Raw genomic sequence first — 24,493 nt, forward strand, 5'->3', positions numbered from 1 at the left:
TTGATTTTGTGGGAGGGAAACGAGCAGTGAAATTGAGAAATAACTCCAAATCATCCATAACTTTAAAAATACTAAAATAAACTTAAATTCAATGGCAGGCGTTTTTCAATGTCTTTAACTGTAATTTGTTTTATATGTCCATTGTCATCATTTTCTTTAGTTTTCCATAGGGATAGAACTACAACATAAAAACATTGAATGAATGTTAGTGTGCTGTGTGATCTTTAAAATTACAATTTTTAAAACTTATAGTACAGTTGTAAATGTCAGTATGTATCAGTAATTGAGTCATTCTTGCATGAGAAATATGTCATTATTTTCAGGTAAATAGTTTCTTTGCCACATTGAACAGTAATACATTTGGAACAGATTTCTGGACAGAAAAATCTCTTTGGAGAATACAATCACTGGACCAAAGGGAACTGGATTCTGTGCTAAAAACAAAACACCAGGTGGCACCATATTGCAGATGTGAATAGCAGCCCTCAACATTGAAATGCTTTGCTCAGCTGTTTATGTTCATGTGACCTCATAGATTTGAGCATATCAGAGGAGCAGTTTTATGAGGGGCGTTAATGAAATTACTGAGTCTTGCACATGAGACACAGTGGCGTGCAATGCACAGGATGCGTGTTATATTCAGAACATTATGGTATGGGATTAAAAGGTTATGGTTGGGGTCCCCAAGTGGCTCATCCAGTTAAAGTGCTGCTGCTGGGAGCGCAGGATGAGTCACACAGCTGGATGGTGCCGGGTCACGTCCAGGCTGTGCAAAGAGGCTGAACTTTGCTGGGGATTCCGAAGGGGTCGTCACATTGGCTCTGACGGCTCCCAGGGTGGGGGATGGGAAACCGGAAGGGATCCTTTCTCCTCATCACGCAACAGCGAACCCTACCTGGATAAGGGCGTCTACTAAGAAATAAGTAAATAATACTGGCCAGACACCTAGCACATTCAGAGTGGATAAGAGGCAGGGCTGATCTCTTTTCTCCAGTATCGGTAGCCCGCCCACCTCTGCTCTGGATTGCTTGGCGTAAAAGCGATTCTGGCTTTAGGCTTGTGAGATCGGAGGACTCTCACATGCCCTCAGAACGTCTGTGCTGTGTGGGGACTCACACAAAAAATAACTGGACACTCCAAAATTGGAGGAAAATAAATACAAATAATAATTGGTCACTCAAAAAATGTTATGGCTGTCGAAACAGGCTGAAGAACTTTCTTAATCAGGTAGCAGTAATAATAATAAAGAATTGAGCAATTGTGTAAATGTCAGGCAGAGAAGAAATGTATATTTTTTTACTTGTATTTTTAGAAGTGTACTTTACTGCTGTCCTTTTAGTTTTTACCCTACAAACATGTACATTTAGCATATTTCATAACCCATGGACAGCCTCATTGGCATCAAAGCCTTTGCTAGACATTGTACAATGTATCTACCAGCTCTCCCATATATCACAGTGGTAAAGAAGCCCTAACTATAATTGATTTCCCATGAAAAAAAGAGTGCACAGGCTCATATATAAACACAGAAGTATATTGCTTCCCGTGGTGTGATTTTAATAGAGAGCAGGCATGCTCCGATTATCCTTTACATACAGTTTAAAGGGGTTGTAATTGGGTGTTTAAGGGGAATGAATAATCCAAAAATAGTTAACAAAAATGATTAAATTCAATAATAGACGAGTACATAATACATTATAGCTTTTAAAACAACACAATATTGATAAACATGTTAAAGCTCTCACATGGTTGTTATTAAATCACATTGAACCAAAACTACTGTGCAATTCGACAAAGAACAAACAAAAAACAGAAGCGTGTTTTAATAACTCTTTCTGTGTCGGTTGGAGAAGTTTAATGAAAGCAAAGATAAACATGTCTGAATGGAGTAGCACAAGTATTTAAGCCCAAAAAATAAAACTACCATTTTAACAAACAAAAAAAATCTAAAAACTATAGATGTTAGCTAAAAAACATGATGAAATTCAGTAGTATTAAAGCTGCAACTAGGGTGAATAAAACTAAATTCATATTCAGCAACATTTAAAAGGCAAGGGTCACAGATTTTACACTTTTTCTGGGTTACAGCAATTAAAAGACAATTGCCCAAATTCTAGCGAACAGACCAAAAACTCTCAACCACAAAACTGCCCAATAGTTCTTCCATTTCCACTAGTGTAACATTTGCCCCCAAACTTTGTACTAATGCATGCAAAATAAAAACAGATCCTGTTGTATAAAACTAAAACTTAAGGACACCAGTTCCTAGTTTCCATCAAAAATGTCTCTGCAGTGTACTCTACTACTTTTGAAAGCATAAAAAGAATATCCAATCCTTATACTTAAAAGCAATTCATTTAAATATTGATTCATTGCCTTCTTGGCCACATCCACCATAATTTACACCATGTCACTTAAGTTGAGCTAATATTGTGTCCATTTAAATGGAGATGGCATAGTGGACTCATGTCTCAGACAGCTGAAGATTAGGCACCTACATCAAGTCTCTCATGACTCTCCTTGTTCAATAAGATATTTCCCTTTTGTGGTGTTCTGAATTAAAACGTGTACACTAGTTCACACTGATGCTGTGTTTTGTTCACATTTAAAATACATAGGCATGTTTCAAACATAGTTCTCTTTATTACTAACAATAATTATTAATCAAGAAAATGCTTTGAGTTGAAACCTCTGTCCATGAACGTTCGGAATACAGCGTGTACGTGGCAAATGGAATTCAAGATCTGATTGCTTGCTCTTTTTTCGAAATGTTCGTTGTTGTTTGCTACTATTTTTTTGTTCACTTGTCACATACAATTGTGCTTCTGGCAGTTTCGACATGTGTAATGTTGTAACATTAGATAATGGATTAGAAGAAATCAGATGACCCAAATCTCATAACACAGTAAATAGGAAAAGACTTCTGAATTTGGTTGTTTAGCCTTTGGGATTTGAAAAGGATTTTGTGTGCCATGTAAACCAATAGACAGAATCACACAGACATCGGTCCCACCATCAGATGTTATCAGCCTGCAACCAGAGAGCAGGCCTCTATCTATAAAACATGCCTTCCGACGATCTTGAACACATGTACATTAAATCATTAAATAATGTAAAATAAACAAAAACAGGTAGTTTGAAAGCTGCAATGCCCCATTTTCTCTCACTTTTAAAATCACCATTTTAATCCCAATCTTCTTTGAAAATCCTGAATTCACTGGGAACGTTTGAATTTGAATCCGTTTTTAATTACTTTTGAAGTTTTTAAAAGCACTCATTGAAAAGGAGCATTGTGCATTGTTACAGAGGTGAGGCTATTGTAAGCTTTACTACGAAAAGCAATGTTAGATGCAATGACAGTGCCAGTTTAAAATGCAATATCCTAACATATATAAAAGTGACATGTTTGTGAAGCCCTGCCATAACAGTAACAGAGTCAACCATCCATGGCAAGTATGCCCAGGCAAGACCAGAGAAGGAGTTCCATTATCAAACACAAACTCAGCAATAACTTGGTCGGATTTGCAATTCTACTGCTTTCTAAATAACACATTATTGCTTGACTTTTGTATCCAGCTGCCATTTCAACATGACAAGTGCTAAAACCTAATATTCTTCCTAAACTAAACCATTATGTGGACCTGAAATGGGACGGTGTCCCAGTGAGGCAGTTTTATGAGGCTCTCCTGAGGTCTTCAACGGAAATTCTACAGGACACAACGAGAGAAAGCTTCTGTTAAAACTTGTTTTGCGATGAACTTAAATAAAATTTAAAAAAAAACGTTTCGGAATCGGATGGCAGTTTAAATTAATGAGCATTATTGCTCTCGCATAAAAATAATATCCCAGAGATGGGATGGAAAAGTAAACCCGACTATCTGGTTTTGGTGGCCTATACTGTATTATAAAATTGCCCGAAGAATGAAACTTCCAGGGTTGCTGTGGCATCCAAAAGGAAATACATTTTTTTAAAATTGTTTTGTGATTAAATTCCCTAAAATTAGCACCATTGTATTAGGTATTGTCATGATCCAAACTGTTTTTATTTTACAGTTGTAACAGTGGCTCACAATGTAACAGTCAATTGCATGAGGAGAACTGAAAATAAATGCCGAGCGCAATCTCCTTATTTTGTCCAGGCGTAGGCAATATTGTTGCATGGTATCTTTGGCTACCCTTCCTTGAGTTAAGGCTCTGAGCACTCTCACCAAGTGGTTCGCAGGACAAAACAAACAAAAAAAATAATAAAAAAGAAGAGAGAAATTAAAGACAAGGCCTAAACGTCTTCAAGTATTAACACAGCTAGGCCACAAAGCCATACGACACTGTATGAGAACCCAGGCTCTAGAAATTAAAATAGCAGGACAGGGTTAGTTTGTTCTCCCCCCCTCCCCCCCAAACTTAATATTCAAAAAAAGAAATGAATAAAACCAGTGCTGTAAAAACATATCAAACTCCATAGGATTGTCAAAGGGCTACAGCGATGCTCCCTTATAGCTACTGCTGGTAATATGTAACCCGACCTGGATTGTGGGTTTGTTATAATCCTTCATTCAAAAAACAACACTGAGGTGGACTTCATAAAGACTTCTTGTTCATTTTTTTTTTTGGTATTCATATAACAGAACACAAGACAATCCTTTTGTTTTTTTGGTAGCAGCAAAGCACCATTTTCTTTTTTTTTTTGTATATGCGTGTGTTTTTCTTCCTCCAAAGTCTCTGTTTTGTCTTTGTAAATGACCTACGAAGGGCACTTTTCCACGTGAACGCCCTCCTCAGCATGAACCTGAAGATCAATGGGCTGCTGTGGCTGGTCTCCTGGTCTGGCGTTCATTAACATGACGTTCCTTATGCAACCTGTGACACCGGAGGAGAATTTCCCTCCCGTGAGCGTGAAGATATCTGGAGCCCCACCTGGCAACAAAATAAATCACTGGATGTTCATAACATAATATTTGACACTAACATTTATACGTCCCCTCACCACAACAATTCCCCACAACATCTAGGAGAAGAATCTAAGTAGGCATCCTCCAATCCCACAGCCAAGGCAATTGCTTCTTTACACCCAGGAACTAAACAACTTATTGGAATACTGCAGTGTAATACATAGTCCTTTACACATAGCAGATAACACAAATACATTAAGAAAAACTAATTATGAGAGGAATCGTGATTTCTCAGTCAATATTTCTCAGTCGTGTGCGTTATCCATTCTAATATATTTTGGAATAGGTTTACCTAGGTAGATGTTGCCTTGGGTGTTGACCATGACCTTGGTTCCTCCCGACTCTCCTGTCACAATGTCGTCTCCATCAATTTGGATGGAGCCCACTCTCCCAGCCCTGTTCGAGAATGAATTGACTTAAATTACTTCCTAGAACTACAGCAGCTACATATTATTATTATTATTATTATTATTATTATTATTATTAATTTCTTAGCAGACGCCCTTATCCAGGGCGACTTACAATTGTTACAAGATCTCACATTATTTTTACATACAATTACCATTTATACAGTTGGGTTTTTACTGGAGCAATCTAGGTAAAGTACCTTGCTCAAGGGTACAGCAGCAGTGTCCCCCCACCTGGGATTGAACCCACGACCCTCCGGTCAAGAGTCCACTACCCTAACCACTACTCCACACTGGAGGATCTTTATAATTAAAACTTCAGCACTTGCAGTTTCTGTTAACCCCTTGCGTTCCAAAGCAGAGATTCAGTTTGGGTCTGAATGGACATCGCCCCGCTGAGTCCTCACACACTGTATCAACACTGCATTCTGAATTAAGCATTTTCTCTTGCTGAACTAAAGAATAGAGAATTTCTGAAGCTGTACTTGGGGAATGTAATACATGCAGATTTGCAGAAAGTTTGAGGTTGTGGAATGTAAAAGGGGTGTGTCACACATTGAATAAGAAATTGAATAAGAGGTGCTGGAGTTGTTTAAGAATAAAACGAATGGGTGTTATGTGCTGTGAATTCTAATCGGAGGATATATTTTTTTTTAACAACTGTTTGATAAAGTATTATGTACGATTTCATAATATTTGCCATATTTACTGACTCATTTATCCTGCTTGCATAGTCGTATCATATCTGCTGACTTAAGAGTATTATTAGTTCTTGTAGAAAAGACAAATTATAGACATTTAATGAATGTCTGATCTTACATGTAGTTGACATTTATACTAAAGCTGAATTATCTGGATATTGTTGCTTGCAGAGATTAATACTGACTTGTGCTGTATTGATACTAATTTTATTTTCAGTTTTTTTACCATATTTTACAAACTTGATAATTCATAAAAAGAAATAACAGTGTTAAATGTTTTACTGTCAATTATGTGATCTTGTTCACTTTGTAACAAAGTGCTAATTAAAGTAAAACCAAAACATATATTAATTGATTATCTTTATTGGGGATTCAAACACTAAATTCTCCCTCCAGTTTGTTTCACTGTATTTTATGTAGTATTGTTAACATGTGGCTCAATAAATCACATGTGGGGGCAAAACCTCTGTTTAGATCCACCACTGTTTAGATCAATAAAATAGACCCATAGAATGGATAAGGCTATAGTATAAAACGTGTTATGCAAATAAGTGATGAGAAAGTTTTCATTGTTACCCCCTGAAAATAGACAAAATCAAATATAAAATGTTTTTTGGTCGTACCGCATTGCAGTTATCTTGTGCCAGTCTCCATCATTAATCGGATCTTCTGACACGATGATAGCTTCACCACTGCCCAGCTGGTAGCTGTGAACAGAAAGTCATGACACAGTATCCATCAATGACAAATGATATAGACCCATCAATGCCTCTGACCACTAACTAGTGCTGGAGCAGAACTGGCAGCTCTGGAGACTGGAGTCCTCTCCATTGATCCAGGGACAGCACAAACAGTGGCAATGGGAGGTTCCTTTACAAATTACCCCATCCTGCGAGCATGCATCAAGCCTGCCCTGGAGCATAAGAACATAAGAAAATTCGATACAAGAGGAGACCATGCAGCACATCAATGCTCATTGATTCCTAGTTGCTGATTAATCCCAAAGTGAGGGAGAAGTTCAGTCTTCATGTCCATCAAAAGCACTATCTTTATTTTTGGAAATGTCTGCTGTGGTATCTTTATAGGTTATTATAGGTTATCCATTGTTGTTTCTTTCTAGTTTTATACTGCAGAAAAATTGGGCCAATTGAATAAAATAACATTTTATCATATTTTTTTTTTTTTTTTTTTACCTGAAGACCAGATGTCCATCTTGTAAACCCAGGCTCACAAAGTCCTTGCTTTTTCCATCTTCTCCCAGCTCCTAAAAGCACATTTAAAAAGAACAGTGTTTTTACTATTAACTTTCTCTTCAGAATGCAACAGGGTCATATAGTTTGTCTTCAGTTACATGACAGAAGTCCATCAAATCCACAATGAGCGCTCTATGAAAAAATGTCATTTTCTATGTTGCTGGGGTGAAGCCCAGTCAATATATGAAATTGCCTATAAATTACTTACACCACACAAAATAAAGCCTTATCACAGTGGCTTTAGATTTATTCAAAATGTATGATTGAGATTTTAAAGCATATAGCTCAATTTTTAAAAGGTTTCTATATGCATCACAACTCCGTATGTTCCACATTTTAAAATGGATGGCAGCTATGGACCATTGTGAGATGCATAAACAGGCGCACGTTGCCTTTGGTCATCATTTAAAAACAAGGCAATTAACAGTGTTCAATAACACAAAGAGAGCATGGAATGGATATGTGATGAAAAACAAAAGCTTATCGCATGATTAAGTATGAATACCTCATTAAAATCATGCAGCTCGTGGGATGCACCATTGGGTTCCTGAACAAAATGGAAATGCAGTTAGTGTGGGTAAGCAATCAGAACAAAACTCAAAAGGCAATGGAAGCAAGTTTTAAGTGAACGTGCTTGGAATATTAGCATGCTGAAATAATGTTAAGGAAATCATTCATGAAACTCTACCAACTGCCAGTGACCAGCAAGAGGTGGGAATCAGAGCAGTGAATAAAATGCTGAAACTGGGGATTATATGAACACAGATTCACCACTTTGAACATGAATACAACTGCTATTCATCCACAATTAGTGATATCCCACCTCTTAGCTGCTTAAAAACGTATGTACTTCACAATGTGGTCCTTGGAAAACCATCATATCAACTATTAAAGTAAATAGAAGGTCGAGACCAAAACAATATGTGTTTGAGAATGCTAAAAAGAACAGAGCTTTGCAGATTGTTATAACAAAAACTGCAATATATACATTCTGGTATGAACTACAGCTACAAACTGCAGGGCTTTGTTCGTTTGAGCAGCATTTCCGTGGTGTGGTAAATCCAGGCTGAGGCTTGTGCACATGGTGCTATAACTTTAAGCCCAGCTGTGTTTTAGAATCTATCATCAAGGCTTTCCTCTGCTCAGATCTGCACACTTACCACTCCCTGCCACAGTATCAGCCCATCCGCTGATGTGGTGCGAGCCTCCAGCACAATGGTTTCAGGAGCCTCCGGTGAGCTGAAACACAACACTAGCTTATGAAATACAAAGGGGATTGCATAAAGGGTGTGCACTCGTGGTGCAAAGATAAATGCATGGAATTGAATAATAACACTACCTGCTTTATCACAATTTGGGGGTCTGCTTAAAGACTGCAGTTACTCTGAGTTGTTTTATTGCAACAATTCAGATACCGTCTTCAGATCTAACTGCATGGCATTGGCGGATGTAACCGAGGCAAAATCAGACAACACTCTAAACAGATTTGGACTTTCCCAAAAAAGAAACTTACGTTTTAATACAACCCATTTACTTCTAATTACACAAAACCGGACGCTACTCTCTCATTGTTTTCTATGAAGGTGGGAAGTCCCATCTGCGTCAGGCGTTTTCTTTACCCCCAGAAGATAACAACTGTCGCATAGCAACCTAATACAATAAAACTGCAGAGTAGCAGGCCTTGATGGTGGCAAGCACCCAGGTGTCTGAGGTGCATGATCGCCAATAATCCAGCTGGTCCTGATAGAATGAGCCTTGGGCCTGTGGCAGCAATATCTAGGGCTGCTGGTTTGCAGGAGCTTGTGCCTGAGCATGGCACCGGTAATTGCGGCGGTCTCCACATTGCGCGTCCTGAAAATGTTTCGCCGCATTATCCTTCGCAAGGAAGAGAGAGCGTGAAAGGGACTGAAGCCCAGGGAAGGGGCGGGAGAGCTGGGGACTCCTGGGGACGGAGACGTCTGACACAGACGGGGCTCTTAAAGGAGCAGCTTTGATATGTGCGTAGGTAATTTGGGCTATTAGGAGATAGATCCCATTCGGTAATGGTTACATTTCGTACTTGAAAGGGAACAAATAGTAGGCTATTAATTCCCATTTGATTCGCGTTCCGGCTTGAGGTTGATATATATAAGACTATTCAGTTTGTTTATTTTCAGTACAACATGACAAACAAGAATAGCAATCAAGTAATTAGTCAAAGCAACTTCCATAGAATTAAATACAGTAATCCGTCACATATCCGGCCTAACCGTTTATCCATCATGATCAAGCTCTTCAGCAACGTTAGTTTATCATTGAACAGAGAAAATTAGTTCAGAGATTGTAGATCCCACCAAAGTTTCCATACACTGTGTTCTATGTGCTCCGTGCGCTGCCATTGCTGGTAGTGTCACGTGAGCTGTTCGGTGTGTTGAATAAATCCTGTTCGCCTGTGGGGCGTATCAACTTCAACCTCTTGCCTGTCACTCAGCAGGGAATGCACACACCCACATGGCAGACGACTACTCGTGTCACAAGCATTAATACCCTGTATCTTTCTAACCAAGGGATTTAGGGGAGCGCCCTAATAAAAGCTGAATCTCAAAACAATAATTGTGTGAATATAGTTATTGTTTCAGCTGTGTATAATGGTATTTAAAACAGGATTAATTTATACGCCTTTTCACATATCAGCCCTGACTCTGGTAGTGACACTGACAAAGTAACTCCTACAGTATTACACACAAGACATTCTTAAAAATGACTTGGCAATGCCTGCCATGAGTTTACAACAGTTACAATGGAAACTCTTTCATAGTTTCCCAAGGACAAATCAAATTATACTACAAATCAGATTAATAAAAGAAACACCTTATTTATTTCTAGAACAGCTTTTTAAGCTAACATACATAAGGTAAGATACTTGCTATTGAATCACATGCACGCATAGATTTCAACTCTATATCCTGGCTCACCTCTCTTTTTAGGTATAAACATTAATCTTAAGCAATACTTGCATGAAGTTTCCTTAGTATAGTTAGCCTCTTCTAGGTAAAGCAGAACAGACTTCTTGGTTCCTTTGTGGATCAATCTCAAGGCCTTGGTACAGCAATAACAGCTTCAAAGCCATTTTGAAGACACATTTTAGTGGCTAAAGCTCTTGATTTTGGTTATTTTGGAACACAAAGGTGGCTAAGGAAGTTTCTATTGGCTGGTTCATATGACAGTTCACATGTCCTGGTGCTAAATGTATTAAGCACTGTATCCTCTGTGTCTGTATGAAGTACAGAAGGATTTTATTAAAATCACTGCTTATAACTTTATGGAAATACAACTTGCCACATCACTACTAGTTCATATCATGTGTTATTTATATGTTCCTGTAAAATGCTTGGTATGAAACAAGTCAGTGTTTAATGCAGGGGGATTAGAGCTTTAATTTAGCTCTTTAAATATAGAACAGTATGTAAATATACAGAGAATGAGGGTGTGCTTCTATCCATTGAGGGGCTTCTCAGATAATTTTTTGATAACCACATTTCTGATAATTGAGGTTTTAATAATGAGCCCTTGGAAGTGATGGAAGCCTCAGTTATTCTCTCTGACTCTGTCTCTCACCTTCTTGGGAACATTGGCTTGGGTAAGGCCATGTAGCCATCATCATGGAAATACGCAGAGTACTGAATGGGAGAATCTGAAAAGAACACAGACAAAAGTGGTTATCCAACTACTTCTCTATAGCGGTTTGAGCACACTGTTAAAAAAACATCTTTGAAAAGAATCTCTGTCATTAACTAGCACCTTTCTTCATCCGTTGTAAACAAACTCATGCAAATGGAATGTCTATAGCAGTCAGTGTGTGAGTTCTGGACTACACTCCTATTGTAAAGACAATGAGTAATGACTGCACTAGTTGAGAATTGAATAGCAGGTTCCACAGTGTGTGAAAGCAGTTGAACCCATTATTTCTTCATCATCAGATAAACACAGCCCACTTTAGGGCTTTTTACCAGCAGTTGAACAACACAGTGCATAACAGTAATCTAGTATGGGGGAAAAAAGTAATATGAATGAAATAACGACCTGGTAAAGTACCAGTGTTGTTTACACTCGTTCTCGCTATGTAAACTTTAAAATGTATTTTTCCTCCTTTTAGCATTAACACCATTATGAGGTCTATTTTAGTGCTATACACAGAGGCGGATCTTTATACTGTCGCTGTCAGATGAATACACCTTATTTTTAGCGAACCATCACTGTATTTTTATTGTTTGTAATAATGTTAATAAGTAGGTATATTAATCACTCCTGGTGGAAAACCTTACCTGGATAAATTTCAAGTTAAAAAGCGACGGTATTTAGATACGTCAATGTTTAGATTGTTAAAATATGCATGTCTTTTTATTTTTTTTTATCCAGGATACATTTGTTTTTTTAACTCCAACACTGGATTATATGTTAAAAATGTTGCTTCCTGTTCTGCAGATCACATGGTCTGATTGCAGCTTAACAATTGGCGTGTGTTTGACCCACAGAACAGGAAGTGGTTGTGTACTACAGAACAGCAGCAGCTTTTGATCTATAGGGTTGTAATGTGGATATACACTACTGGGAGTCTGTCACAAAGACGGCCAGAGTGGGTTGCGTCAGACCAGAAAGGAATCCAAACACAGACAGAGACGGTGGTTGTGATGAGCTGAGTGCAATGGCTGCACTCAGCGTTTAATAACAAATAAAAGGTTTTAAACAGTACACAAAACAGGACACGGCACTATATGCCAAAATAAAAGGACAAACAAAACGGACTAGACAGTGCACAACACACAGACGAACAAACACGGTGAGTGAAAACACTTTAACTATTATTCTTCTTCTTCTTATTATTACCTCCGTCTCCAATCCCGTTCTCCACTCACCGAACACCTAACCCTGACTGAACGAAATGTGCGTCTATATATACTATTGTGCTGGGATTCAATTACTAATTAATTATTCACTTGAATCCCAGCACGTGAATTAATTCTGTGCAACCCCGTGCTCACATATTACATTTAACCAGCACGTGAAGTGATTTGTGCTCTCCTCGTGCCTAAATACAAATCTACACTTTAAATACACGTGAAACACAGACCCGTTTATATCCCGTGTACCAATCTATACACCAACATTAACACACGCAACATACAACACATAACACAAATGCACACAGGGGCGGGGCGCTTTGCCACATATACCCCCCCTTGTGCGCAGCACACATGGCCTCAACGGCCACCTCCCCCCTTAAAAATCCAGCAGTCCAGGACAAAGTCTCGGGCTGGGAAGGGAGGCTTCAGTGGGCCCATGGCTGGCCATGCTGTCAGCACCCCTGCCGGTAGTGGCACGGCTGACAGCCTGTTGGTCCCGTCCTGCAGCGAAAAAGCTGCGGGGGCAGGTGGTCCCCCGACCTCCCCCTTCTTCGTAGCCGGCAGCTCCCTCCTGTGGGGCTCCGGCCACAAGAACTCCTGCAGCGAAACTGCTGCTGGGGAAAGTGGTCTCCAGACCTCGCCCCCCTTCTTTGTAGCCGGTAGCTCCCTTTGGTGGGGCTCCGACCACAGTACTGCCGGCAGCGAAGAAGCTGCAGTGGGAGCAGGTCTCCGGACCTCCCCCACGATCTCCGGCAGCGAAACTGCTGCAGTGGGAGCAGGTCTCCGGACCTCCCCCACGATCTCCGGCAGCGAAACTGCTGCAGTGGGAGCAGGTCTCCGGACCTCCCCCACGATCTCCGGCAGCGAAACTGCTGCTGGGGTTGGTGGTCTCCAGACCTCCTCCCCCTTCTTCGTGGCCGACAGCTCCCCTTTCTGGGGCTCCGGCCACCGTACTCCCCGTGGTGGAGGTATGGGAAGCAGAGACAGCTCCTGCTGTTCTGCTTCTGGCAGTGGCAGAGGCAGAGGCAGCTCCTCTGCTCCTGGAAGTGGCAGAGGCAGCTCCTGCTCCTCTGCTCCTGGAAGTGGCAGAGGCAGCTCCTGCTCCTTTGCTCCTGCCGGTGTAGGTGGCGGAGGCAGAGGCAGCTCCGGCTGCTCTGCTCCTGCCGATGTAGGTGGTGGAGGCAGAGGCAGCTCCTGCTCCTCTGCTCCTGGAAGTGGCAGAGGCAGCTCCGGCTGCTCTGCTCCTGCCGGTGAAGGTGGGAGCAGCGTGTAGTCTCCTGCCGATGGAGGTGGGAGCAGCGTGTAGTCTCCCCCTTTTTCAGGGGACTGGTGCTGCTCTGCCTCTCTTGCAGCGGACTGGTGCGGCTCTGCTTCTGAAGGGGAAACCAGCAGGCATTCTTCCTCTGCTGGTTGTGCTGGGGAAACCAGCAGGCATTCTTCCTCTGCTGGTTGTGCTGGGGAAACCAGCAGGCATTCTTCCTCTGCTGGTTGGGCTGGGGAAACCAGCAGGCATTCTTCCTCTGCTGGTTGTGCTGGCGAAACCAGCAGGCATTCTACCTCTGCTGGTTGTGATGGGGAAACCAGCAGGCATTCTTGCTCTGCTGGTGAAGGTGGGAACAGCTGCCTCTCAGGCTTCGGATTCCCGCGGTCCCCCCGTCTGGGCGCTGGACGCTCGCGGTCCCCCCGTCTGGGCGCTGGACGCTCGCGGTCCCCCCGTCTGGGCGCTGGACGCTCGCGGTCCCCCCGTCTGGGCGCTGGTTCCTCCTCTTCATACTGGGTGGGGCATATGGCTAACGTGTGCCCATAAGCCCCACAGCCAGGGCATAACTCTGCTGCGAGGTTCTTTAAAAAAACCTCCCAGCCATCATCCTCGACCTCCTCCCTTTTGGGCTGTGGACGCCCCGACTCCTCCCTTTTGGGCTGTGGACACTCGGGTTCCCCCCACTCAGGCGTAGGACGTTCGGGTTCCTCCCACTCAGGCGTAGGACGCTCCGGCTCCTCCCACTCGGGCTGTGGACGCTCCGGCTCCTCCCACTCGGGCTGTGGACGCTCCGGCTCCTCCCACTCGGGCTGTGGACGCTCCGGCTCCTCCCACTCGGGCTGTGGACGCTCAGGCTCCTCCCACTCGGGCTGTGGACGCTCAGGCTCCTCCCACTCGGGCTGTGGACGCTCAGGCTCCTCCCACTCGGGCTGTGGACGCTCAGGCTCCTCCCACTCGGGCTGTGGACGCTCAGGCTCCTCCCACTCGGGCTGTGGACGCTCAGGCTCCTCCCACTCGGGCTGTGGACGCTCAGGCTCCTCCCGCTCAGGTACTGGAGAGGGCAGCGACTGCTCCTCTCCCTCTTGCTCACTGGAAGGCATCCCTCCCATGTCTGCAGCTAGGTAACCCAGCACCACAATGGTGAGGTCACGAACGGATGCCGGGTTGTGCTGTTGCTCCCAGTCCTCCCATCGTTTCCCATCTCGCATCTGCAGTGCGTGAATAACCATGGGGAGGTCACTGGCGAAGTTCCCCTCGGGGTGCACCAGCCAGTCCCATATTTCCCGGGACGGTGGGGAACCCGGTGGCAGTGGGGGTAGTGGGGTGGCTACTGCCCCGTTGTGGCTGTCCTCCTCCCAGCCCGGCATGCAGGATGAGGGCTGCAGCTGTTGTTGTTGCTGCTGCTGCTTCTGCTGCTTCCTGCAGCTCTTTCTTCCCATCCTCGCTTTACTATTTTTTTTTTTTTTTTTTTTCACAAAACCCCCTCTCCTGGTCTGACGCTTGGAGGCGCTATTATCCCACTTCTGACACCACGTATCACAAAGACGGCCAGAGTGGGTTGCGTCAGACCAGAAAGGAATCCAAACACAGACAGAGACGGTGGTTGTGATGAGCTGAGTGCAATGGCTGCACTCAGCGTTTAATAACAAATAAAAGGTTTTAAACAGTACACAAAACAGGACACGGCACTATATGCCAAAATAAAAGGACAAACAAAACGGACTAGACAGTGCACAACACACAGACGAACAAACACGGTGAGTGAAAACACTTTAACTATTATTCTTCTTCTTCTTATTATTACCTCCGTCTCCAATCCCGTTCTCCACTCACCGAACACCTAACCCTGACTGAACGAAATGTGCGTCTATATATACTATTGTGCTGGGATTCAATTACTAATTAATTATTCACTTGAATCCCAGCACGTGAATTAATTCTGTGCAACCCCGTGCTCACATATTACATTTAACCAGCACGTGAAGTGATTTGTGCTCTCCTCGTGCCTAAATACAAATCTACACTTTAAATACACGTGAAACACAGACCCGTTTATATCCCGTGTACCAATCTATACACCAACATTAACACACGCAACATACAACACATAACACAAATGCACACAGGGGCGGGGCGCTTTGCCACAGAGTCGTAATGCTGTTGCTAATGCTATTAAGAGGTAAGATAATCCATTTTAAAAGCACAGGTTATGCTTTAAGACAAGCAATAACAATTAATAACAATGCATAGTTCAGACATCCTTGTATTTAAACATTTATACAATATAAACCACTTTTAAATAAAGTATTGTAATTAGACAATGGACAGACCGAATATGTTAGAATCGTATGACAAATTTGTTAGTTAGTGACATTCATTTTTGTTGGGTTTCACATTTAAAAAAGCATTCCAATTTCCTCGAGGAACATCAGTAAAAAACAATATATCACAGTTAAAAACACAGAACGTATACAGTCCTTTGAAACTCTGATCCATTCTCATCCAGTTTGTTTGCCAATAGCAGTTCTGGTAAAAGGGACTTCAACTTTTTAATATCTTTAACAAACATTTTGTCAGGTTGTCACTCTGCATTCAACTACTGCTACTCCCACCAATAGTGTGAGGTGGAGAGATGGAGTTCAGCCAGCCCACAATCCAAACACCAATAGGGTGAGGTGGAGAGATGGAGTTCAGCCAGCCCACAATCCAAACACCAATAGCGTGAGGTGGAGAGATGGAGTTCAGCCAGCCCACAATCCAAACACCAATAGTGTGAGGTGGAGAGATGGAGTTCAGCCAGCCCACAATCCAAACACCAATAGCGTGAGGTGGAGAGATGGAGTTCAGCCAGCCCACAATCCAAACACCAATAGCGTGAGGTGGAGAGATGGAGTTCAGCCAGCCCACAATCCAAACACCAATAGTGTGAGGTGGAGAGATGGAGTTCAGCCAGCCCACAATCCAAACACCAATAGTGTGAGGTGGAGAGATGGAGTTCAGCCAGCCCACAATCCAAACACCAATAGCGTGAGGTGGAGAGATGGAGTTCAGCCAGCCCACAATCCAAACACCAATAGTGTGAGGTGGAGAGATGGAGTTCAGCCAGCCCACAAAGGTTCATGACAGTTCTCTCATGTGAAGAGTAAAGACAATGTGGATTTAGGATGAGTTACTCCATAGATTCACAGGACTTGCCAATAAGTGTGAAAGGGGAAGGTTACATTATTGAGTTGCGCATTAAAAAAACAAATCTATAAGGTCTTGGTCACACCAATGGGGATTAATAATAGGACATGGGTCAAAAGAGAAGTGTTCTATTTGAAAGTCCTGCCAGTTCAATATTTCCTTTCATTTTGTTCCTTATCCCTCATTCAAGAGGTTACAATAAAAGTACTAGTACTTCAATACTCAAACGTTTGAGAAATTAAAAAGAGTTAAAAGATTTTTTTTTTGTATTAATACTATACCATATAAAACTGTTTATTCAAGCTTGGGGCTACTGTCTGAATGCCGTTGTAACTGCAATGGAATGATACCTTTATGTAAGTAATACCTATTTTAAAATATGTAAACTTCCCCTTTTAACTTATTTAATAATTGACAAGACACCAATCCCAAAAACCAAATATTGAGGAGTGAAGAGAGGTATAGTTGACTGAGTGTTAGATCCCATTACTGCCACCAATATTCCCAGTTAGTTATGGACACCACACAGACTTCTGATATACTGTACCATTCCCCCCGCTACCCTCTGCATGCCACTCAGGCTCCGTGTCAGTCAGTCCTGTGCAATTGGGAATAAAGTTAATACGAGACAGTTTGAGCGCAAGGGGGCCAAGTACCCACTGTAGGAAAGGGTGGCACAAACTCCCACAGTTTATTAAGAGATTATTTATTAATGGTTATGTATTTCCTGAAAGCATGCTGGTATGTAACCGATAGTCTTTCTTAGCTGTATCAGAACTACCATAAATCGATTTATTGACTCCGTTGCAAAGCTTACATTGCACTGACTTCAGTGTTAACAGGGGATACTCATGCAAAAAAATGTAAATATTAAATGTTTTTGCATTCGTGGGTTGTTTAGTTTTGTTATTAAACCATGTCCTGTGTATTCCTACTAAAATTCATTAAAACGATTATCTGAATTTGGCCCTGCATCCACTATATTTGTGATGTAACAGTATTATAATACTTTCACCTAATAAGAACAGCAATAAAGCAGCATACAGTCAGTGAGCAGCAGCAAAACGGGACCCCTTCATTACATTTTTTAGAAGTGTAAAAAGTTGTCAGGATGTTAACAATGAAAAGAGAAATTACAGGTATGATATTTAAACAGTTACTGGCATGTTTCAGATATACATATCCAGAAAGAACAGGGTGCTTATACATACAGTTATAGGGTTTGATTTGCAATGGAAATCTAGCTCTGTAGTACCCCAGGTGCATGGCATCACCTTCAAATGATATAAAGAATTGTGAAGCAATAGATCAGCGACAGTTGGAATCCTTCTTTTCAGTTAAACTCACTGTGACGGGGTACTGCCCCGTCTTTATGATCAATGTTGGGACTGGCAGGGAGGGGGTTAAAATTCCTCCCTGCCAGGAAAACATGTGAGAATGTGGCTGGAGCCCTAATTGACTAATCAGCAATTATTGAATAATTGGGCTCCAGCCACAGGGAATAAAAGCCAGGGGAGAGGCCCTGGCTAGGAGAGAGAGTTGAGAAGAGAGTTCTAGAAGCAAGAGTGTGTTTGTATGTGCTGTTTTTCTGTTCCAGTGAAGGCAACGCCCAGCCTGGAAACTTTATTTTGTAAGTTTTGATTTGTGTTGGTATTTTGTGTTTGAAATCTTTTTGTTTGGCCCTCGTGCTGGTTTATTTTGTATTTTTGTTTATTAAAAACTTTATTTTTGAACTTTATACTGTCTCTGAGTCTCAAACCTCGGTCCATCCTGTCACACTCACCTTTTTCACAGAACTGCCCAGTAAATCCCAGCGGACACACACACTGGTTTTTGCTGCAGCTCCCTCCATTCTTGCATGGATTTCCTGACAGACACATGTCCTTGAAGATCTCACAGCGATCCCCTGAAAAGAGAACACACCAAAGAGAAATATTTACCCTTTTTTTTTTTTTTTTACTTCTAACATTGGGACACTATAATAATACAGTATGAATTTCAACTCTCTAAACACTGACAATGCAAACGGACAATGCAATTGTGAGTCTTTGTAATCAATATGTGATGTAATCAACCACTACAGTTTCTTATTAAGAACATAACCTACTGTAAGAAAGCTTACAAACGAGAGGAGGCCATTCAGCCCATCTATTCTCGTCCGGTTCCTAGTAGCATTATCAAAGTAGGGTCTTGAAAGGATCCAAGTGTTTCTGACAGCAACATTACTAGGATTGTAGGGTTAGCAACGTGTTCATGTGCATGTGAATAGTTATCAGCGACAAGAGGATACAGAAGCTGCAAAGAGTTGCTAAACATCTATATAGAAATGTCTGCTGTTGTATAAGGCCCTGTCCACACTACATAACCGATCTCGAGAACCATACTCAAAACCGCTCTAATTAATTACAGCTCAAAGCGTCCACACTGAAGTACCGTTTCATGTTCAGTCAGGCTTATTGCGTCCACACACCATTAGAATAGTTCAGTTACAATTCCCAGCAGCGCAATGAACCGTGGAAATTAATACGATAGTATCCCACCATGCACTGTATTTTATTTTAAAATAATGTGTTATGCCCCATATTAACAGCGGTCCATATTGCTAAAAAGAAATATAACAAGTATTGTGGAAAAATTAAATCCGAACACACACACACACACACACACACACACACACACAAGTAGGGTATGAAGTTTTCAGGTTTTATTTTTAATCAGGTGAAGTCCCTTTAAACAAACTGAGCTGATTCTGTTTTATAATTCAACTCAGAAAAAGCTGTTAATTACAAAACAATCTTTGTTTTTACCTTCATATCTTGCCTGAGACTAATTCTGGTCATCTTAATTTTATTTCAAACAGAGCTGACAAATTACGTAATTTGTTCATCCCCAATCCTACTTTTAACTCGCATTTCATTTTTGCAGTCGCCTAATTTAACGTTGTGTTTTTGTTATTTTCTCCACTAGTTTAACACAGATGTCCTGACAAATTTTTTGAAGCATAAAAATGAATACCTAGTGCAGAGTGTACACTGATTGCAAGTCCTTCAGGCACCTGCTCTGAGTATTTCGCCAAACATACCACAAAGCATTTGGGGATATTGGAGGATACACAAAAAATGTAGTTTGGTATTACAGCGTCCACACTTCTGATAAACCGCACTACCTAATGCGATCTAATTAGAACCGGACTCGAGATACCTCCTGAGATGGTCTCGAGTCCGGTTCTTGAGTACGGTATTAAATGCTGCGTAGTGTGGACGCAAACCGTATTTAGCACTTTTAAGCCGGCTTAAATGCAACTGATACCGTTTAAAGGCATAGTGTGGACAGGGCCTAAGAGCTCACCTTCATATCCATCCCGGCAGATGCACTGGTACTCGAATTCTCCTGTGAGCAGGCATGAGCCACCATGGAGACAGGGCATGCGGTCACAGGGGCTCTCGTCATAGCACTGCGCAATGTTTCTGCTGTCTGTGAAGCTGTACGAGATGTCCACCTTCTTCCCATTGATGGACAGCTGAGGAATGGGCAACACCATATTAAAAGGTACTGTGGTCACTTGTGCACTTTCGGTGGTCTCACTCATCTGAGAAGACACTAGACCCCCAATTAGCTACCATAAGTCAAAGTCGTCAGTCGCCGCCAATATTTGAATTAGTTGTTAGCCGTCATCGCAGTCGGATATTTCTGACTGACAGCGAATGCAGATATCTTTCTTCTTAGACTGAGAAGCAGCTGGTACGTGAGTTTCTCAGTCTCCATGTCAGTGTGCGCATCCTCAGGAGGGGTTATCTTTTTCCGTTAACTAGAAACTTGGTAACGGTATGAAACAAAGTACTGCGCAAATTTATTAGAACACCCCATTGCTGCTGTAATTGTAAGTCAGTAGAACACCCCATTGCTGCTGTAATTGTAAGTCAGTAGAACACCCCATTGCTGCTGTAATTGTAAGTCAGTAGAACACCCCATTGCTGCTGTAGTTTTGATTTGCTGTGCATATGAAATTAAACCACTAACTGAAAATCTGGGAACATTTGTCAAAATAGGCAAATTAGTGATGGTCTAATTTAATTGCTGACTTTAATAGGCCACACGTGCAATTCATTTAAAATAGTAAAAGAAAAGGAACACATAACCACAAACGGTAATTTTTTTTTTTTTTTTTAGCGGCTCCCGAGTGGCGCATCCAGTAAAAGCACTCGATAGAGTGCAGGATGCGCTCTAGAACCTGGACGTCGCCGGTTCGAGTCCAGGCTATTCCACAGCCGACCGTGGACGGGAGCTGCCAGGGGGCGGCGCTCAATTGGCCTAACGTCGTCCGGGGGGAGGGAGGGTTAGGTCGGCCAGGGTATCCTCGGCTCACCGCGCACCAGCGACCCCTGTAGTCTGGCCGTACGCCTGCAGGTTTGCCTGTAAGCTGCCCAGAGCTGCGTTGTCCTCCGACGCTGTAGCTCTGAGGCGGCTGCACAGTGAGTCTGCAGAGTGTAAAGAAGCGGGCGTTAATCTTCGCCCCTCCCGAGTCAGCGCAGGGGTGGTAGCGGTGAGCTGAGCCTAAAAATAATTGGGCATTTCAAATTGGGGAGAAAATAATAAAAACTAATTGGCAACTAAATTTAAAATTATATATATATATATATATATATATATATATATATATATATATATATATATATATATATATATATATATATATATGTTTTTAGAAGTTGATTAAGATACACAATTAAAAGCACAAAGTGATCTAACATTTTCAGACATGAGTGCCAATTGTTTCTAGATCACCGATTACTGACCACAAATTGAAATTCTCCCACCCAGAGGTTTTCATGCAGGTAGGTATATAAAGGATATAAATGACAAATCTTGAGGTGTTCTTATAAATGTGCACACTACTGTACAAGTTCTCTTAACAAATGTATTCTTGTTGTTTAGAGTCTACCAGTTTCAGTCCTGGTGAAGTTTAAAGCCCCCCTTGGTTAGTTCAACCATTAACATGCCTCCCTGCAACACTGCCCCCAGTGGATGTAAGAAATACTACATTTCTACTTTTTTTCTATATTCTTACATCACCTAGGAGCTACAGTGTTGACAAGACATGTTCCTAATTCCACTCTGGTGTACCAGATGTACTTCAGAAATGAATCTGAGAGCACTGTCGATTTAAGAGACACCTGACTACTGTATTGTTGCTGTCAGTTAGCCAGCAGGAGGATGGTGTAATGTATAACGGTGTACTGTAGACGCTTCAATATTATCTGATGTGTTCCTCACCTCTCCAATGCACCCATGGAAGAGACGGCTGATGTTGGCAGGTTTGGGCAGGATTGCCATGTTGGGGACCCCACCCAGGTACATTGGGGTGTGGATGTTCAGACCCTGAGCTTTCCCCGGGGACGACCTCTTGATCTCTTTCTGGTGGTCCACTCGCAGAGTGCCGTCTTTGCTGCTGCGTTCGGCCATGATGCGATGCCACCTGCCCAGTGCTACAGGCTCGGGACTGCGCAGCACAGCCATGCCTAGACAGTCCAGGGAACATTGTTAAAGGAACACCACAATATCAGCCTTAGAAAGGCAGCAGTTACTAAACTAACCTTGGAGTTCCCAAGCAAGCATCTTCATTAATGGGAACTATTCAAAAGAACATTCCGTTGAAACATTAAATGACGTTCAAACAGACTAGTGATGGGAATCGGTAGATGAAATCCGAATAACAGATGATCACGATTATTCATGCGTTATTTTATTGTTAGTTTTTCATTGGGAATGTTACAGGTTAAATATGCTTGTATTTCCAGTGATTCTTATTTGCCGAGTCTCCCAGTTCGTGGCCTGTCATTGACAGAGTGTGTCTGGTTATACCGCCTCGCCAGGTTTGAAAAATCACTGGCTGTGAGCACCCAAGACGATGAGCCACAGTACCCTGCATGAAGGCGCCGCTCTCTCGACAGACAGGCATATTGTTTTTTTTCTGTGATTTTCTTTATTGCTTTTATTCAAGCTTGCAATTCAACAGCTGAAATCACTCCCTATCCAGTGTCCAATCAGCTATCTCACTAATTAGGTGATTAAGTGCATATGCTTGTCATGGTCAAGGATGAATGATCGAGTGATTAAAAAGAAACCAAAAACATTTCGTCAATATCCATCATGTATATACCTTATTATGTTGATAAGTTTCTTTTGATGCTCGGTATATACAAGTACTACAGAAGACCCAATTTGTGGTTTGGTAGTTAAATAGTTCCTTTAGAATGCACGTGTATCCCGTGGTCTTACTTGTAATGGTTAGGTGTTGTAGACGTGCACAAGGTGGCCTGCGTATCTCTGCCTTCCTAGTTTTGTCTGCTCACCTGTTCCCAGCTCGAAGCGGAACTCCACGTGCCCGTCCACCATGGCCAAGGAGACAAAGTCCTCCACCTTCATCTTCTTTCCCCCGCTGAAGAACAGGAGCCCGTCGGAGTCGAGGGTTTTGAACTCCAGGTCCATTCGCAGGTCATTGTGAACGATGGTCATGGGAGGATAAGAGACATAAGAGTCTTCTCCGTTAAAGGAGGGCGAAGTCACCAAGATACCTGAGAAAATGCAAAAGCCAAATCAAAGAGGTGTACAAATCCAAAGGAATCCCCTTATGCTATGGCCAACTCCAGAGTGTAATGGTGTGTGCCACTTTAAACAATGGCATGTTAAATATATAGAACATCATGGGGGCTGTACATTACAAGCTGGTATCCTACCATGAGGTCACAGCAGCTAATAAAATTGCTGGTCGCTCCAAGCTGGGTGAAAATTAGCTTGTATCTTTACAGTAAACAATACTAAATGTGTTCAAATATATAGATATATAAGAATAATTTATAGCTAATCCTAATGCAATGTCATTTTCATTGGATAAAATTCTTCTGATACAAACTACTGTATTTCTATCTATAGGTATGCAACTAGTAGACTTTATAGCTATCATCTGGCTCATATCAGGTGCTCTGTATTGCATGGCAATGACATCAGACTGCTGATTCAGAAGGCAGTCTTCTCAATGCAGAATATAAACTAGGGCCTGCGTAATACAAGCTGGTAAGTTGAGGATTTGGTGGCAGCCTAGTGGTTCTATACCAGCTATCTTATATTCAATATTAAAAATGCGTATTATAGTCCATTTCCTTATTAAAGTAGAAATAAGAACTTTACAGCTCCTTTATTATAGCGTTGAGTCATTCAGAGCCAGCACCAAACTTGCTCTCCTTTACAATGAGAAGTGGATGCAAATGATACATTTTGGGGTCAATGGAAGTCCCAAACACAACTTCTTTCACCTGGTTCTGCACTAAAAGAGTATTATATATTATTCTAGGGAGCTCTTCCTTTCAAAGAGCCCAAGCAGGAGTCCCTCCTCTCCACTCACCCTCCATACACTTGTCTCCTGACTTGCCCAGATGGCACCTGCAATCGTAGCCCAGTCCATTGTGCCTGTTGATGCAGGTGGCATCTGGTCCGCAGGCCTCTGTGGATAGAACAAGGAATGTATGAGTGACATATTCTATTGGATTATACTAACAACCGATTCTGGGGGGTTTGTGCTATTGTAATTCATGCATGAGAAATCAACCAATCACTGTTAAGGGATTCTCAATTCCAGGACATCTTATCCTGTGTACAGATGTTATGACTTGCATAGAACATACAGCACAACACTTTGTTTCATAGTAGTTCCTGAGTACAAACTTAGTTTGTCTGATTTATAAGTTGGGTTTATATGTCAATTTTACACAGTTTGAGCAGACAGAACCCAAATTGAGCAAGATCTGTTTTACAATAAGAGACGACCCATAGGTGACCAGAACTGCACACAGTAT

The 24,493-nt window shown here is 41.9% G+C and overlaps 1 protein-coding gene across 9 annotated transcripts in view; it reads right to left on the reverse strand.

Annotated features, from left to right (window-relative positions):
• Nucleotides 1–1,518: 1,518 nt before the first annotated feature.
• The window catches only part of LOC117963733 (basement membrane-specific heparan sulfate proteoglycan core protein-like), a 207,080-nt gene continuing 184,105 nt past the window's right edge, over nt 1,519–24,493 (reverse strand). For 6 of the 9 annotated variants that reach the window (XM_058993409.1, XM_058993408.1, XM_058993401.1 and 3 more), the window contains 13 exons: nt 24,043–24,141; nt 22,994–23,215; nt 21,915–22,159; nt 19,989–20,160; nt 18,424–18,546; nt 17,188–17,238; nt 10,908–10,983; nt 8,471–8,549; nt 7,816–7,857; nt 7,251–7,321; nt 6,681–6,764; nt 5,242–5,345; nt 1,519–4,914 (listed from right to left, as the gene is read on the reverse strand). In XM_058993409.1, coding sequence (XP_058849392.1) covers nt 4,742–4,914; nt 5,242–5,345; nt 6,681–6,764; nt 7,251–7,321; nt 7,816–7,857; nt 8,471–8,549; nt 10,908–10,983; nt 17,188–17,238; nt 18,424–18,546; nt 19,989–20,160; nt 21,915–22,159; nt 22,994–23,215; nt 24,043–24,141 — 1,541 coding nt within the window. In that variant the 3' untranslated portion in view covers nt 1,519–4,741. The remainder of the gene's footprint in view (nt 4,915–5,241; nt 5,346–6,680; nt 6,765–7,250; nt 7,322–7,815; nt 7,858–8,470; nt 8,550–10,907; nt 10,984–17,187; nt 17,239–18,423; nt 18,547–19,988; nt 20,161–21,914; nt 22,160–22,993; nt 23,216–24,042; nt 24,142–24,493) is intronic. The other 3 variants (XM_058993406.1, XM_058993410.1, XM_058993407.1) reach the window with 2 other exon arrangements.

Source organism: Acipenser ruthenus, chromosome 20 (assembly GCF_902713425.1).
Source record: "Acipenser ruthenus chromosome 20, fAciRut3.2 maternal haplotype, whole genome shotgun sequence".
NCBI classification, from domain to species: Eukaryota; Metazoa; Chordata; class Actinopteri; order Acipenseriformes; family Acipenseridae; genus Acipenser; species Acipenser ruthenus.